This window comes from Tiliqua scincoides, chromosome 4 (assembly GCF_035046505.1).
Source record: "Tiliqua scincoides isolate rTilSci1 chromosome 4, rTilSci1.hap2, whole genome shotgun sequence".
NCBI classification, from domain to species: Eukaryota; Metazoa; Chordata; class Lepidosauria; order Squamata; family Scincidae; genus Tiliqua; species Tiliqua scincoides.
This window is the reverse complement of record NC_089824.1, coordinates 190,327,281-190,345,477: the sequence shown is the minus strand read 5'-3', so window position 1 is coordinate 190,345,477 and position 18,197 is coordinate 190,327,281. Positions and strand designations below refer to the sequence as shown.

The following is an 18,197-nucleotide window of genomic DNA, read 5'->3' as shown; positions in this document are numbered from 1 at the left end:
CAGCAGAGGCTAGTCAGATTGGGACCTCCAATTGCCTGTGCATTGTACACTTCAGAGGTTTTTGTCATAGTGAGCTTTTCTATTCCAACAATATTATAATCCCAGACAGAGTAAAATAGCCAAATAAATATTTTGTGCTGTTGCTATACTTAAGATTTCAAAAGGTTCCAAAGGGTGAAATAGCGTAAACTGAAATGAGAAGCAGGGAGAGAGAACATGAAGAAATGTGGTGTGCAGTAGTTTGGAAATGTTAAGTACTGTATATAGAAACAGGGGTGAAATAAAGGAGGATTACTTTGGGGAAGGATATATAACTACACTACATATATCTGTCATGGCTCTCTACCAAGAACCTTGGAACCTGTAGTTACATGGAAAGATGGTTAATCATCTAAGTTTCAAGCATGCTTCCACAAATACTTTTTCCAAGTTTTTCCCGGAACAATAACTGATTTTAAGCAGCTTAAAGGTTGCAGTACATATGTTCTTGATCACTGAAAAACCACCCTTCAATTTCCTAATGCATTAGCAGAAGCTACAAAATGTTTTCAAACTCTTTCTACCACACACCTACACCCTATGAGTTAAACATACCCTCTGAAGCAGCTTAAATATGTCAGGAATATCCTTCAGCAAATATTTTTCAGGATACCTTATTACAGTCCATGAGGCCAGAGGCGTTCCTGGGGCTCCCTGGGCCCGGGACAACCCCCCGTTTTCCACCCCTCACCCCTCATTTTTGCCTCCCTCTTCTCACCCCCCCCCACTGCTGACCCGGAAGTAATTGTGGTGACGTCATTGTCACTGCAATTACTTCTGTGCAGCTACCTCCTCTGTTCCCCCTTAGAAAACAAAGGGGGAACGGAGCCTTCGCCACTGCTTGTAAGCGGTGCGGAAGGCTCAGTGGGGGCCAGGAAGCAGTATGTGTCTCCTCCAAAGTCGGAGGGAGTGCATGCCACTTCCCCTCCACCTCTGAGGGACGCCCTCAGGAGTGGAGGAGGCTCGCCCCGATGGAGCGTTCCGCGCTGCTTGTAAGTGGCACGGAGGTCTCCTCTGGAGCGCTCTGGAGCTGCTGGAAGCGGCGCCTCAGACAGGTGGGCTTCCAGTAGCCCCAGACTGCTCCAAAGGAGACCTCCTCTGCAGCCCAGGAAGTGGCATGTGTCTCCTCTGAAATTGGAGGTGCGCCGCTTCCGCTCTGCCTCTGAGGGACACCCTAAGAGGTGGAGTGGGGCGCTCAGGAGCACTCCTGGGAGGCAGCTGCTTCTCAGGCAGCGCCTCGGCGCCGCCTGGGCCGCCTGCCTCCCTTCCTCCTTTATAGGAGGAGACGAGATGGGCGCACTAGAGCACCAGTGCCTCTCTAGGGCGCTTGTCTCCTATCCTCCTATAAAGGAGAAGGGAAGGGGGGCGGCTCAGTCTGCACCAAGGCGCTGACGGAGAGGCAGGAATCTGCCTTTCCGCAGCACTCATGAGTGCTCCTCCTGGGGGGCGAGGGTCCGAGAGGCGCCCCTGGAGGGTCGGCGCTCGGGGCATTTGCCCTGTTTGCCCCCCTCTAGATCTGCCAGTGCATGAGGCAGAGCAACCACCCAGCTCTTTAAGCTGGAGGCCAACTTGAACTCATGCAAACAGGGCCACCTTCAAAGGAAGCACAAATTCCTTAGTTTGATCTGTTCTTAGGACAGTAGTCTCACCACTGCATATCAACCTAGTCTCAGGCACATTGGCCAGTGGGGGAGAGATCAATATGGTCAGAGGTCTGCAATGCTTCCTTGAAAAGAGACTACAGCCAGTGTGGAAGCTGCTGAAAAAAACTGTCTCAGTACACCGGCACCGCCTAAGGCTACACTCAGGGAGAGGGCATGCACACAAGCTCCCAACTGGGCTATGTACCAGGGCCCAGGTCTATTGTGACATGCAACAATAGAAGACACAGCAGGGTATGCAATGCAAATCTTAACTGTTAGGAGGATGTCATGTAAGAAAAGTCTTACACCTACACAGGTTCTGTGCAGGTGTAAGAAGGAAAGGAAAAGGAAAAAACTAGCACCTTGAATTGGGCATGAAAGCTAACTGGTACCCACTGCAATTGCTACACAATTAGTTGTATTATGCACCTACCTCTCCACATCAGCTAGGAGGCTAACAGCCACTGAAACTTCAGTTATCTTCAAGGGCAAACCCATGCACAGCACACCAAAGTAGTTAATCCAGAAAGAATGGATGAAGATAGCAAGATCCTTATCCTCCAAGAAGGGACACAGAACCAATGGGAACAACTCTGACAGTTGTGGAATCAGGTCCAGAAGTACCTCACAGTTTATGACTCTGTAGCCTAATAAGAATTATATCAGCTACAGGTAAAACCATCCCATCCAGAGGTCTTTTAACAGCGAGACAACAGCTCCTGCATGCTTAATTAATGAAATATAAACTTACCTGTGTCACTGATGGCTCCAAAGGTCTGGATTATTTCAATGGCTTCACAGAGATGTTGAACATGGGAGTCAACAAACCCCACAGAAACTGACATAACCCCCCCCCCAGTTCACCTCATACAACAGGAGCCCAACCCTATGCATGTCTTCTCAGAAGTAAGCCCCATTATAGTCAGTGGGACTTACTCCAAGGAAAGTGTGGGTAGGATTGCAGCCTAAACTTATTGCATAGTTCTGGAGTTACTTACTACGTTTGTTTATTCGATTTTCATGAAAGGATTCTCACTTAAAACAGACAGATTTTTCAAACCAATTTCAGAACATAGTAGGGACCAGCCACAGAAGCATTTATTATTGAGCTGAAATAAGAACAGGTAAGAGTTTGTGTTCAAGCACAGAGCATGTAGAATTTGTACTAATAGGTCTGACAGTTTGATACAGTTTCATAGACAATTGCTGCTTCTGTATTACTCTGCCCCTTTATATTAAGTATAAGATGCAACACACATTAGCATACAAGAAGCTCTGTTTTGATTCAAACTTAATCAATTGACTACTCATTCTGGAGCTCCTCCTTGCATGATGTAATCTATATCCAGTATGCTAAGTTGGGCCAACGGAACCTTCCTGCACAGCCCTTGCACATGAGAGGGCGGCTGAACAGGGGCAGAAGGGGTAGGGAGCAGCAATCAGCAGGAGTGAATTCCAGACACAGATACGCATATGGAGAGAAACTAAGCAGGACGGTGGACAACCCAGCACCCACTGTTGAAGGCTGCAGCCCCAAGTTTCAGAAGAAACTCAAAACACTTCCATTTTAAACTTAAAAGGGTTAAATTTAAAAGGGTTTACACTATTCTTCTGAAGCTTGCTCAGATTCATTAAATGGGGCATAAAGTAAAATAAAAAAATTACTTCCAAAATGAAATTTTGCTTCTCACCATCAATAGCCTGTTTCTGATATTCAAAAAATATTTTCAGCAGCATAAAGTGCACAACATAGAAATGCTTCCAAATCAAATATAACTTAAAGGAACAATACATTATTCCATACATAGACAATCATGGTAGCTGTGGTAACATGAGTCATTAAAATACATTCAATTGTTTTGAAACAGAGGTGGAAACCTGTTAGCCTGACAGGTGCTATTTCCTCAAAGGTTCTTAACAACAGCTACAGTATTTGTCTCGCTTTGCAAAATAGATTAGCACCTCTCCAGCATGTATTTCAAAAGACAAAACCGCAAGTTTGCCATTTTATTGTTGCCATTAATGGATGATAGAATGACTAGCGCTTCGGTTATCAATAACTCCCTCCAAAAATGTAAGGAACATTCTACCTACGCAAGGACACCTTCCACAAGTGAAACAGTCCTTCTGTTCCAATGACAGAAGCATCAGGCAGGCTGTCACCCATTAACTTTGACAATTAAAAATGTAAGCAGCAAGAGTTTAAAGAGTAAATAGAATATCTCCGATTCTTTCAAATGTGGATTCAGCTGAACGTTTACCAACTTTCTCATGATTCAGGGTAATCAGAGGTTTTTCTAAAGGACTATGTCATAATCAGTCATAAACATACATGAATTAAGGCAAAAGGCGCAAGTTCTCCTCCCTCCTCTCCACATATATTTTGACTATAGAGTTTGCAGATACAGAAATTGGTACAGAAATTATATTATTTTGATGACTTTAAGAAAATGAAGCGTGTCAAAAAATGAGTTCTTTATCTTGCTTAAATTCTTTATCCTGTTTTGATTTTCATACGTTAAGAGATTTTCCAAAAGCCTTTGAATTTGATTTGGAAGGGCAGTTCTGATTTTACTAACACATTTACACTAGGAACAGAAGGTCATTCTCAATAGTATAATCTTCCCATTATCTTGTGAAAACCACAAGCACAGAGCGCTCTCAGTTATCTATTCTGCCAAGTCATTTTCTGTCACACCTTTTCCAAAAGACATCATACAGGTTTCCTCTGCAATTTTATTGAATATTCTAATTTGAATCAAGCCTCATAAAAATTCTCAGTAAAGGCTTGAATCCAAAGACACTTTTCCATGAGAGAGCAAGCTCTCGTAGACAGGGAGGGTGTGCACTGGGGCAAATTTCCAACAACTCTCTCCTCAGTGTATCATACAATATTCCTGAGCATTCTCCAAACCTCAGGACTGGGTTTATAGAAGGTATTGGGAGATGCAAAATTGAATAAGAGCAGGAAAATCTCATTCTACAAATGTTACACTGCTTATGGTTCTCTGGATCCAAGTCAAAATGCTATGTATTTAAAAAATGGCAGCACAAAATCTTGAACTTGTCAACAGAAATTTAAATGGTTAAATCAGTCTTGAAAAAGTCTTGTCTTGGATTTTGAGGCTTCTCTGTGATCACTTAAACCTGGCTTTTCATCTTCTTCAGTTAGATTCCAATTTGGTTTCATTGGAGTAAGTTCGGGGGCAATCACATCCCCATTCTATCAAAGCATCAAGAGGGGGGGAAAAAGTCAGCCTTGCAGATTTAGTCAGTCAGATGTTAATACAACCTCTGTCATCTTGTTTTCAGACAACTGGAATAAAACATTCACAGAGCCTTTTGTTTAATATGTTCCAGGGGAGACTTAAATGAATCAACAGCATTGTGCCATGGTTATTTGTGGTAGTCCCCTCACCTTCCTCCTAGAAGTACCATCAACTAATTTTATATAACTTGTGGCACATACGGTGATAAACATAAAAGTTGCACATATGGTCATAAACATAGAAGCACCCAACTTCAAGTTGGAGGTAGCATTACAGTGGTTCCAGAATGCAACCAGAAGGGATGGTGCCTCCTTTTGTGTCTGGGATATTCAGAATTTTCACTAGTGTGAGGTCTCTCATGTCTTCTGGGTTCAAGCATGTAGGAACTGGCAGACTAAGGGTGCAGTCATAACTAACTTTCCAGCACTGACCTGGCCGCAAAGCAGACCCAAGGTAAGGTAACAAACATGCCCTTACCTTGAGGAGGCTCCCCTGACTGCCTCCTCACTGCAGGAGGCAGTGCAAGCCACACTGGCACAGTTATGTCAGTGCTGGAAAGTTGGTTAGGACTGCACCCTAAGGGCCCAATCCTATCCAACTTTTGAGCCCCAGTGTAGTCACAATACAGCCCCATGGTAAGGCAACACATGTTCCCATACCTTGAGAGGGCCCCAGTGACTGCCTCTCCACCACAGGGCGCAGCGTACACCCCACTGGCACAACTATGGCAGCACTGAAAAACTGGATAGGATTGGGCCCTAAGTCTGTATGTTGTACATATGCATAGGTTCACCACATTTTGGAGGTTCCAATCTATATCACAAGTGGACACATTTCAAGTGCAAAATCTATGGTCATGTAAGAATTTCTTACCGGGGGCTTAGTAAAATTTCTGTTTATACACCACTGAACGAAATATTTTCTGGCAACATCAAGATTCTTTCCATCTGTTTTCTTCCAGTAAACCCTGATTAGTTGTTCTGCAAACTTCTCTGGTAGGAAGTTTGAAACCTACAAGACAACGGGCAGACGGAATAAAACAAATGCATGCTAACATTCCCTTACTTTTAGGACCTCTTCAATAAATTTTTCAGGTTCCTCCAAAGAACAAAATGTTAAACTGCCACAGAATCAATACTCATCTACAAGCGCTCTACAATTGGCACAGAGGAATTGTACTTCACAACTACAAGACTAATATTAGAACAATCTCACCACAATTGGCTTGCCATTTCTCAAGAAGTATTTTAAAACATATTAACCAATATCCCAGCATAATAAACAGGCAATCCACATCCCAAACACCTACTAACCTGGTCTTTAGTAATTCTGATTGCATGAGTAATGTCAGATTTGCAATAGAAATGAACATTATCAATGGGATTCTTCTCTTTCATTCCATAATCCATGTAGATAACCTTTAAAGGTCAGAAATATAAAGTAAGTATTTTGGAGGCAAGCATAAAAACAAGTGCATTATAAAGATAAGTGCCATATTTACATCAACTATGAAGTCTTCAGCCTTCAATTCCATGTCCTGAGAGAGTGTTTTTGGTTTGGCGGCAGCAATTTCAGCAGGCAGCCCATCATACTCCTCCTGGAAGGCATAAAACCTTTTAGCTTTTTTGTACGATCCACTGAGAGAGTATCACACATTTTCAACAAGGATTAACACATTTTTGACCAGCCACAGGTGTACGTATAGGCCACACTGAGCAGAAATGGCTTAATCAGGCTCCTCCTGTGGTCCTCAGAATTCCTTTTAAAGGCATAAAACCTCTTCTGATTTTTCCTCTGAAAACCAGAAGTAGTGGGGTTTTTTCCCCCTCTAGGGGGCATTCTGAAGCCCACAGAGGATGCATGCAGTGTCCGTGGACATCAGACAGCCCTCCAGAGGCATTCTGGGGTGGGGGGAGGGCAGGTGGAGGGCGGTCCCGGGGGCAGGCAGGGAGCGGGAGGTGTGGCTGGGACATAGTAGTTATGCCGTATCCAGTGGCATAGGTAAGGGGGTGCAGGGGGTAGCAGTTGCACCAGGCATCAAGCATTAGGGGTGGCAACAGGTAGAGCTTGACACTAGTGACCATACTTGTGAAAATCTTGGTATGTATGAATAATACCATCATGTTATATATCATTGGAAAGGTAATTTAATGCTGAATGGAATGAAACAAACTACATTGGAATATCTATATTCTAACAAAAGTTATGGCCAGTTAACCAGAAAATAAAAACACAACTGCCTTATGGAACAAAAACTAGATTTCTTTAACTCAAAACTGTCCTATGATAACTGATTGTTCTGAGAGCCAATGACATGTTACTATAATACAGAATGGAACCAATAAGGTGTTAATATGAGTCAGCTCTCATTTCCATGTATCATAATACAGTTACCCCTGCTAACTGGGTAAAGAGGCACTTTTTCTTATATTTAGCAGGGGGAGAATAACCGTCCCTCTTCACCCTAGCACAGTGTCTCAAACCAATCAGGGGCACACTTTTTATTTATTTACTTAATTAAATTTGATTTTATCTTGGAGGGGGGACTACAAATCTTCTTTGACCCTAGGTAGCAGACAGCTGCCTTAGCTATGCCACTGACTGGGGGGAGGCAGCAGAGGAATCGGTGGCTAACCTTTGGGGGGAGGAAGAGGCAAGTTTTCCCCCAATTTTCACTTTTTAAAAAACCAGGGAGTGACGTCACTTCTGGTTGTGACATCACTTCTGGGGCATTGTTTTGAGCTTGGCACCGGACTACACAATCTTTAGCTATGCCACTGGCTGGATCTCAACCCCGTACCCTGACAAGCACAGACCAGTTTCAAGCCGCTCCGCTCTCCTTGGACTTGTGCCACCTCAGGAGACCCATAGGGGCTGCAGTGGCTTACCTGTGAGTAACGGGAAGAGTTTTCCCTTACCTTTGGCTGAGCCACTTTGCAGCCCTATCTTGTGCTGGACACAGTGCAAGCCTCCTGGCTTGCCTGTTCCAGCACAAGACAGGATTGCGCTGCACTGTGGTAGTGAATGGTTGGAAGTTTTCTTGTATTTATCAAGTTTCTTTTTAATTGAATTTTTAGTAGTTCTGTGAGTGGTGCTGCACTGATTTTATTTGTGTATTTTCACTGGATGATCCTCACTAGAGGTTGCTTTGGATATTTTTAACACAGAAAAGCCACATATAATTTTTTTTTAAAATTACAAGATCTCTCCATCAGCCATTAAAATTCCTTTCTTTTAATTGAGTAAGAAAGAGCTAAAAAACTTGGTCTCTGGAATCAGACTCACTTCAGCCTTGCCTGACAAAACAAGAGCTGTAACTCGCAGTGCAGAGGTTACATGGTGATGGCCATGAGTGATGTGACCCCTGCTTGGGAGGGTGACTCCCTCTGACAGCACCTTGTGCTTGGCACCAACAGTCCTGGACCAAGCCAAAGACACATTAGCGAAGACTAATGAGGAATAAAAGGGAAGAAACTGAAGAGGCAAGGGAAGGATGAAGAATGAGGCAGATTCCAAGGGAGGGAAATGTCCTATTCTCACTGCCGCAAACACTCCACTGGTGGGAGGGGGAGGAGGCGGAGGCCAAGTTCGTCCCTCCCCAGATTCTAGGGCTCCCCAAGTGAAGACTTAAAGGGGAAAGACCTGCAGGGTAATCACCTGTCTTGGGTGAAGACTCACATTTGGCTTTGGTTTGTATGACTCCAGGAAAATACAAGTTAGCAATATGACTAGAGCTGAGAAGATCCCAAGCAATGCAACTTTGAAAACTGTACCTACCTTTGTAATTTCCTCACTTCCAGGCTGAGTCTCTCCCACATATTTATAGAGTTCGCGACATTCTATTTTGTGCAAAATTTCCCGTGCTTCAGCCAGTTCTGGATCATCAGAATGCAGAATCTTCAGAAATATATCATCTGCCAAAATTAAAGAAGTCACAAATTATGCAAAAATAAACACAACTGAGAATTTTCTTCCACTCACCTGCATAATGTAATTCACACGTAGAGACGGTATTCAATTCTGGCCTTTCAACAGTTACATGAAAAAGTAATTACTATACCAACATCTTTATGTCTGAATGATGTCAACATCCAACCTAAATTGTAATCTCTCAAAATGCTTTGACAGTAAACAGAAGTTACTGGAAGGAAACGCCATCAATTTCTTCATTTCTGCTGTTGAGTGAGATACCATGAGTCATTTTGGTTTCAATTTAAATTACAATGTATCTTCTACACATAATTTGGCCAACAGAGCACTGAATCTATTAAACAGAAACATTCTTAAGTGGCCATGCAGTAAGCTCTTTAAAAATAGAAGCATGAAAAAACCTATGCAGGAGGGCAAAACAGCACATCAAAGAAGAGGATGTGCTGCCCGACATAAACTCTTCAACAGTCCCTGTAGTCTCAGAGAAAAACTCCTCTTGGACTTCCCCTCTGCTCTTTCAAACTGTAATGAAGCAACCCCCCCCCCCCAACTTACTGAATCCTTGGAAGGCGGAATGCATGTGCCATAGGTATCTGAAGGTATACATTCTCTGAGCACATTCCTATCACCCCATCCTTTAGGTCCAAGGCTAAGCAAAGGGTTCCCTCTTCAGCATAATTCTAAATTCTCGAGAGTAAGAGCTCATATGCCTGTGTGTCCTTGAGGTAAAAAAAAAAACTAGCTATGGTCTTAGCATCTCTGAGCATAAGCAAAGTTCTTGTATATTTCAAGCAGAGAAGATGAGTCAAAGGACTTGTGTTTGCTTGTTGCTCTGCCTGCCAACAGTCAGCATTCCAAGTTTTGCACTATTCCTACCAAGTAGTCAGCCTTATCAGTAGAGCAGCTTGGCCACACTTTTCTGCACATCTATTGTTTTAGTTATCTTCTGTTTACTGTTTATGGCTCACTATGGCTTCTGTCTGGTGGCCATGTGTCACCCCAGCATCCTGTTCCCACTATCTGTGTGCATTCTTGTATTTTAAGTACAGTGGATCCTCTGCACTCACGGATCATGTATCTACCGATTTAACCATCTGCAGTTGCAGAGGGTCCACATGGGTTCCTCCAGAGGCTCCCTGCAATTACTTACCTGGAGCCTCCAGAGGCCTCACTTGGGTTGCACTAGACCAGCAACGCACTCTATTGGCAACCGCAGACCTCAAAATGGCCCTCAGAAGCCTCCGGAAGCAACTTATGGTTTTCAGAGGCAATTTCTGAAAATTGGAAGTGGCTTCCTAAGGCTTATGTGGGCCATTCCAAGACCTGCAGAGGCCAACAGAGTGGGTCACTGGCCTGGTGCAACTCAGGAGAGGTCTGGAGGTTCCAGGTAAGTAATTGTGGGAGCTTCGGGAACGGACCCCAGAATCCATGGCAATCCTTATCCGCTGGGGCGGTGGGTCCTAGAACCAAACCTATGTGGACAAGGAGGGCCCTCTATATGCTAATAAAAACCTCTTTATGAGCAACCTTGAATCTCTCATATTTCCTAGGTACTCCAAAAATCTTCAAGTCCCCAGCCACAGCACACAGTAGTGTTGCTCTTTACCACAACTACTGGCTAGATGTAAGACAATAGATATGCACAGTCCCAGTCTCCCATCAGTGGGGAAGAGGTTAAAAAAAGAAGCATACAATTTTTTTGGAGAGTTCTTCCAGCCCTGATCATTCTCCTGCATGGGTGTCTATTACTTCTGGGTAGGGACACCTACTTTATAAACAAGCAGATTGATACTTCAGTTTCCAGAACAAAATCCTGGCTGCTGGATAGATGCTGAATCCACTACTTAAATTATAAAGGCAAAACTACCTCTTCAAATTGTGAGGAAAACATCTTGTTTCCCTCAAACGCATAGCAGAATGTAGCACATATCCACACCATTAAAAATATTTCAATAAAAACATTTCCAAAAGTTTGTGATTTATTAACTGAAAACCCAAGGGAATACGTTTCAAAATACCTATATCCCTAGATAGAGATCTTGAACTTGTTAACTGAGTAGAATCAAATTCCTGCTCAGCCATGGATCTCACTTATTGACCTAGACCAGTCACTCTGTCTTAATCCAACATAACTCACAGAGTAGTTAAGGATAAACACAAATTGAGCTCCATGTATACTTCCCTGAACACAAAAGAAATTGAGTAGGATATAAAAGAGAATGAGAAGCAAAAGAACCTTCTACTGAAATCAGCAAGATTTGTATCAGGTTGATAAACCAAATACTATGATTTCTCATACCTGTTAGCTTAGTATAGGCTTCCATATCATCCAGTGCTGTAGAGATCTTATATTCTTTCCCTCCAGATCCTTTTATTCGGATATACGGATCAGCTTTTAAAAAAGCATGTGTAATCCTGGTTTGAAATATTCAACATGAATGCATAAGAATTCATAACTTACAATAATTGCCTCCAATTGGGATTTGAGATGATTTTAAGAATCTCTGGAACTAGGGTTTAATCCAGGAGTGTCAAACTCATTTCATACAGAGGGCCGAATAGCATTCATGAGGCCTGCGGAGGGCCAGAAGTGATGTCATTAGGCAGGAAGTTATGTCATTAAACAGGTCAAAACCAGAAATAAGAATTTTTTCTCACTTAGGAACTCATTAGCTGCAAATGACAGAAGAGAAAATATGCAAATCTTCATCATATTTCAAGATATGGGAAGCCCAATTTTCATGTGGGCTGCCCTTCAGCACCTCAGTACTGCTCAGCAGCTGAGAGCCTGAAGGACAGATAAAAAGCTTCCTTAGACCACATCTGGTCCCCGGGCCTTATGTTTGACACTCCTGGTTTAATCTATTGGCTGATTTTTTAGATGAACTGCTCTAAAAACAACTTTGGATTAATGAATAACTAGACCACACACACTGACTCCTTTCCATCCCTTAGAACAGTGTTTCGCAAACTGTGGGTCGGGACCCACTGGGTGGGTCCCCATTCATTTCAATATTTTTAATATATTAGTCTTGATGCTACCATGGTATGTGACTGCATTTGGGGAAATGTTACAGACCTGTACTTCTAATAAGCTATTATGTAGATGCTTTTAACAATGATAGTAAATAGGACTGGGTAAGCGCGGGCAGAATTGCAGCCTAGGATTGTTAATAATTTTCCTGCTTGATGATGTAATTTCTGGTCATGACACCACTTCCATTGGGTTCTGACAGATTCTCATTCTAAAAATTGGGTCCCAGTGCTAAATGTGTGAGAACCACTGCCTTAGAATGATTGGGAAATATAAACTGGGTATGCCTGCATACACACAACCCCTTTAACATTCATTTGCTTGGTTTAAAGAGAAGTCTTCCTGTTTTTTTCAACCACAGTTTGCCATAAGGTTTGAACTGGCAAACTGTGGTTTCAGCAATCCTCCAAACCAGGACTGAATCACATTTTGAAGGAATCAGTCAAATAACAGTTTCCCAATTCAGTCATCGTGTCACATTGTGACTGGAAAAAACAAGAAAGACTTCTATTAAGTCAAACACATGACAGAAGGAAGGAAATGCACATGTGTGAACAAGCACAGGCTTCATTTCCTCCACTCTGAAGGAACCAAGAATGCACACTTGTAGGTAACTATTTCTTTAAAATGGTCTTTTTCATATAAGTAGTTCTAAGAACCAAGGGTGGCAAGCATTATCTTAGAACAGCCATTCCCTCTTCAGACTCAGGCAGAAGGGTCTTAACAACATTTTACATGGTATGCTTAAAAATCAAAACAGAGAGTGTAACTTTCCCCTCAAGTTTTTATTCTACTTATGTGTAACTTTATGCAGATACAACTAAGGGCTCAATCCAAATCTGTGCTGGAGCAGGCAAGCCAGTGGCTCAGCCAGAGGCAAGGGGAAGCTCTTCCCCTTACCCCTGGGTAAGGGCTGCTCGCCCCAATGGGTCTCCTTGGACCTGCGCCACCTCTGGAGGTGATGCAAGTCCGAAGAGAGTGGAGTGGCTTGAAGCTGCTCTGTTCTTCCCGGGGACGGGGGTTGGGATCCGGCATAACCGCTGGGTCCCAGCCCCACCCCTGGCTCCCCTGTCCCCAGGGCTGCCCATTGCCCGCCCTCCCCCCGCCCAGAAACACCTCCCTCCTGCCTCCTCCACGCCTAACTTTGCCGCTTGTGTCAGCGCAGGTGCGCTGACACAAGCGGTGGCACAGAAGCCGCCGCGGAGGCTTCTGCTGGCCTCTGTGCGTCGGCGCATCTAGATGCGCTGATGCAGCTTCCTCCCACGGAGGCGCAAATGTGCTTTACGGCACATTTGCTACCCTCCCAGGGCACCTGTGCTGGCCTAAGTGCTGGTTAGGATTGCGCCCTAAATGATTGAAATCTTCACAAATATTAACTAAAGTTTCTTTAAATTGAGAGGCAGAACTATCCAGAACATACCAGCAGATACTTACATGGTTTCAATGATATTGCCAATTTTGTGCTGGTAGGCTCTGCGATGCAGACAATTTCGGGTATGGAACATGTCATACAAATTTCCAACCTCCTAAAGTCAAAGAGAAAATGTGTCTGTAATTTATTGTCTACAGCTGCAAGAAAATGCATCATTCAGGGCAAGTACTAGCCACCACAATCACAAAGCCCTCTGGTAGCAAAAACATTTTGATCCCTTTACTTAGGGCCAAATTACACACTATGGTACATATATAATAGTGGAATAAGGGGTTGGCACCATAGCAAAAGTGGCACAACCCTTTCAGAAGAACAGGTACCTTGTGAAACATTTCAAGATCTCCACTAGCATGTCTGGAATATCAGGCCTCATTTATATGGGCAGAGCAGGAAAGAAACCAGCATGACCATGGGCTGACAGCTAGGATCCCGAGCATGGAAATAGCCAAGTAAACCCAGGAAATACTGAAAACCCTGTCCTCTTCAGACTGGAGCATCTGGGGAATGAGGGAGTCACTATGTTTCATTGTTACCTAACTCACAGGGTTGATATGAGAATAAAATTGGATACTGCTTCCCTGAGCTTCTTGAAAGAAAAGAGATATACATGCGAAATGTATTGGCTTCGATTCAAAGTGCTGATACCCATCGGGGCTCAGACAAGCACCCGTGAATTTTTTTACTTCTATCTGCAAGGCAGATCATCACACTGTATCAAAAACTGCTTTCCAAATCTTCCTCAGTTTCCAAAGAAGTTTGCCATGCAGCACTGGAATGGAGATGTTCTTTGGATTTGATTCTGAGTAATCTGCAAGAAAAGGCTTTCAAGCTTCCACTGAGAATATAATGTAAAGGTCATTGAAAAAGGTAGAGCTTACCTTGTCACGGGTACAAATGTGCTTCTTGCTTTTTACTTGACAGACACGAGCAAATTTAAGGAAACGTTCAAAATCAAAGTTATTTTGGATTCCAAGATGGTGACAGTCCCTAATACATTTCAAAAAAAGATGAAGATAAAGCAATTAATGATGATCTGATTCTTCAAACACACATGCATACAACGAAAATACACTTAATAAAAACTCTACTGACTGAGGTCAGGCCTTCATTCAGTAACGGAATCTGCTGAACTCCTCCCCCCTTTCTTCCCCTTAAGTACCTTATTAAACATTTCCCATTTTCCGATATACGTATTTTGATACACATACAAATATGTGACAATTTTTTTGTTCTCCAAATGAATTTCTAACATATTTTATCATTTATTTTTAGGAAATGATTTGAAAGTAAATTAGTCTTAGATAAAGTAATTTAGACTTCAGATAAAGCATTATCATGTTATTTATCCGTTACATAGTACAAATTGTACACCATCCAACTGCTTTTAAAAGGTCAGCACCATACCTGGCAAAATAATCCCATTTATCAACATCAATGCCATTTCTTTTGTTAGCCACTATCTCATAAAGAAAACTTTTTTCTTCAGTTCGCCCACGATAAGGCCACTAGAAGACAGGACACGAGAAGGAAAAGCAAATACTTTGATTCTCACAGTAGATTGATTTGCATAAGGTGGATTGCATTTTACAACTGCTGAAGCTTTAATGTTGAGGGAAAAAAGCTGGATTTCAAGATTGAATCCCACCACTCCACCAAAGATCAGCAGCCATACGTTAATAACAGCCCAATTCTGTGCTGTCTGGGGCACACTGCTGCAGCAGCGCCGAGAATGGCACCCGCCGCATCCTGCGTGCCTCAGCCTGCGCCTCGGGAGAAGGGGACTTTTGTCCCCTTTTGCTCCCTTCTCCCAGGTAAGGCAAACAGCCCCGCAATGGGTCTACTCACTTTACTGTAAAGTAAAGCGGTTTGTGTGGGGCACTGAGCCCTGCATGAACGGACAGGATCCGGTTGAGCTGAGTTCCACCGGACCCGCCTACTGCCTCTTCTCTCCCTCCACCCGGCACGCCTCCCGCCCACCATCTCTCCTCCCTCCCCGGAATGCCTCCTCCCTGCCCCCGCTTACTGTGCCGCGGCTTGGTAGTCCATCAGACCGCCAAGCAGCGGAAGACAGGCGCCTGCCTGGTGCTAGCCCAGCGCTGGGCTAGCATGGGTGCTGGCCTGGCGGTAAGCCTTGCAGATGTGCCTTACAACACATTTGTGACAGTGCACTCCGGTGGAAAGCCGAGCTCAGGATTGGGCTCTGTCACATTACTGACAGCAAATCATATTTAACTGGTCACAAATTTAATCATCTGTCAAACTGATCTAGTAGATCATAAGATTGCAACCTTATTGGAAGAGGGACAAAATGTATGAACTTGTGTTACACTGGGGTCATGACTGTTGATCCATTTAACCTGGCACTATCTATGCTGAATGACAATAGCTCTCCAAGGTCTCAAGCAGAGATCTTTCTCATCACCTGCTGCAAGGCATTCTTTAACTGAAAATGCTGGCAATTGAGCCTGGGACCATCTGCATGTAAAGCACATAATCCACGACTTAACTACAGACTCTCTAGAACAGGGGTCTCCAAACTTTTTGGTTAGAGGGCCACATCAAATATCTGGCATGGTGTGGAGGGCCAGGAAAAAAATTTAAATATAAAATTTAAATAAATAAATCAGAGATGGAACTTAGATGAGTGAATAAATGAATGAATGGGCTCATTCATTCAACCTCTCTGGCCCTCAGAACACCCTCCAGACACAATCAGAGCACAGTTCTGGTCAGTTGAGTGGGCCAGAGGCTTTCAGGGGACAAGAGGTTAGCCACAGGCTGGAAAGAGGCTGGCTGTGGGCCACATCTGCCCCCGGGCCAGGGTTTAGAGACCCCTGCTCTACAATACTGCTTTCTTCAAAATGCCCATCACAGCAAAACAAATAAGGAACAGCCCACAAAAAGATGGCTTAAATATTTTATCATCTTCCCTTAAAAATGACAATATAAAGAAGATAGTCCACTAAACTGAACAGCATTTCATTTAGATAACACCAGTTGAGGTGGATAATGGTACTCACCGAAGAACAACCCTTTTTTGTCTCAATTGGTCCTGCTATCTGTTCTTTGATAAAGTCCATATCTTCAGATAAGTTGAGACCATAATCCTCCATGACAGGTCTTAGCTCATTGGAATCAATCAAGTGTTCAAACATTTGAACTGAAGCCTTCTCATGCTGTAGAAAAGCGCACATTATTCAAAATCATGCCAGCCAAAGATGACTAAATGCAAAAACATTAAGGGCCAGATCTTACCCGACACATGCTGGCCCACCACCATTGTCGTAAACATGCCGTAAAGCATGCTCACGGCAGTCAGCACAGCCCAGCGCTGGAGTAGGTTCGGCATTAGCCCATGCTGGGCTGGCACCAGTCAGAGGCCGGCTGCCTGCCCAGCACTCTGCGTGACGCGCCAGGTGGCACAGAGGTGAGTGGGGGCATGGGGGGGAAGCTTCCAGGGTGGGGGGAGGGTGGGTAGAAGGCATGGAGGGGGAGAGAAGGGGCAAGAGGAGGTGGGACTGGTGGAGCTGAGCTCTGCTGGATCTAAAGCCCCATGTCGGGCTCTGCACTAGCTATTTAGCCAGTGCAGAGTCAAGTAGTCCCATTGTGGGGTTGCTTCTCTTACTCGGCAGGGAAGGGGATGAAATGTCCCCTTCCCCTGAGGAGGTACTGGGAGCAGCCCATGGCTGCCTGAACAGTCATAGGACGTAGTGGCAGCCATTTCAGCACCGCTGTAGCCTCGAGCGCTGGGCAAGTGCCCAGGACTGGGCTGTAAGTTAATAAATTTTGCAAATGCTATAATAGTATTTGGGCTGGCCTATGTCTCATTAAAAATACTTCTGTGCCTACAGAAGCACATTGCTAATATCAAACAAACTGCTTCTGAGACCATGAAAATTAGACTGAAGGCTGGGATGCAGCCTCTCTTACTTCCTTTCCCCACAGGTTGTGGCGATTAGAATTAAGAGCAGACATGTAAGAAGTACACACAACAGCACAAGAGCAGTTATTTTCTATCCCATCATTTTTATAAGAACAGCCCCGCTGGATCAGGCCATAGGCCCATCTAGTCCCTATATCTCACAGTAGCTCACCAAATGCCTTAGGGAGCACACAAGATAACAAGAGACCTGCATCCTGATGCCCTCCTCTGCATCAGTATCCTGACATAGCCCATTTCTAAAATCAAGAGGTTGCACATACACATCATGGCTTGTAACCTATGATGGATTTTTCCTCCACAAATTTGTCCAATCCCCTTTTAAAGGCATCTAGGCCAGATGCCATCACCATATCCTGTGGCAAGGAGTTCCACAGACCAACCACACGCTGAGTAAAGAAATATTTTATTTTGTCTGTCCTAATTCCCAACACTCAATTTTAGTGGATGTCCCCTGGTTCTGGTGTGTTATGAGACGGAAAAGAGCATCTCTCTATCAATTCTATCCTTCCTGTGCATAATTTTGTATGTCTTAATCATGACGTCCCTCAGGCACCTCTTTTCTAGGTTGAAGAGGCCCAAACACTGTAGCCTTTCCTCATAAGGAAGGTGCCCCAGCCCGGTAGTCATTTTAGTCACTGTCTTTTGCACCTTTTCCATTTCCACTATGTCCTTTCATATTCTCTCTCCTTCTCAATTATTGAAATTTTTACATGTTTTGTGACTTTTGATCAGCATTCAGGTTAACTTTAGGATGAACTCTGAAGTTACTCAAATAGCAAATGAAGCAGCAAAGACACTGAAAGAATGAGTTAAATCCACAAGGAGAATTTCTGTGAGAAGATAACCCACAGAATGAGAATCTTAGCAAACCCTAGAAATTTCAACTTTAAAAATAACATTAGCTGTC

At 43.7% G+C, this 18,197-nt stretch overlaps 1 protein-coding gene across 2 annotated transcripts in view; it reads right to left on the bottom strand.

Annotated features, from left to right (window-relative positions):
* Positions 1 to 2,745: 2,745 nt before the first annotated feature.
* The window catches only part of SAMHD1 (SAM and HD domain containing deoxynucleoside triphosphate triphosphohydrolase 1), a 40,792-nt gene continuing 25,340 nt past the window's right edge, over positions 2,746 to 18,197 (bottom strand). For both annotated transcript variants that reach the window (XM_066626138.1, XM_066626140.1), the window contains exons 7-16: positions 16,368 to 16,523; positions 14,752 to 14,852; positions 14,226 to 14,334; positions 13,350 to 13,441; positions 11,181 to 11,296; positions 8,729 to 8,865; positions 6,453 to 6,548; positions 6,265 to 6,369; positions 5,825 to 5,962; positions 2,746 to 4,905 (exon numbers count right to left, since the gene is read on the bottom strand). In XM_066626138.1, coding sequence (XP_066482235.1) covers positions 4,774 to 4,905; positions 5,825 to 5,962; positions 6,265 to 6,369; positions 6,453 to 6,548; positions 8,729 to 8,865; positions 11,181 to 11,296; positions 13,350 to 13,441; positions 14,226 to 14,334; positions 14,752 to 14,852; positions 16,368 to 16,523 — 1,182 coding nt within the window. In that variant the 3' untranslated portion in view covers positions 2,746 to 4,773. The remainder of the gene's footprint in view (positions 4,906 to 5,824; positions 5,963 to 6,264; positions 6,370 to 6,452; positions 6,549 to 8,728; positions 8,866 to 11,180; positions 11,297 to 13,349; positions 13,442 to 14,225; positions 14,335 to 14,751; positions 14,853 to 16,367; positions 16,524 to 18,197) is intronic.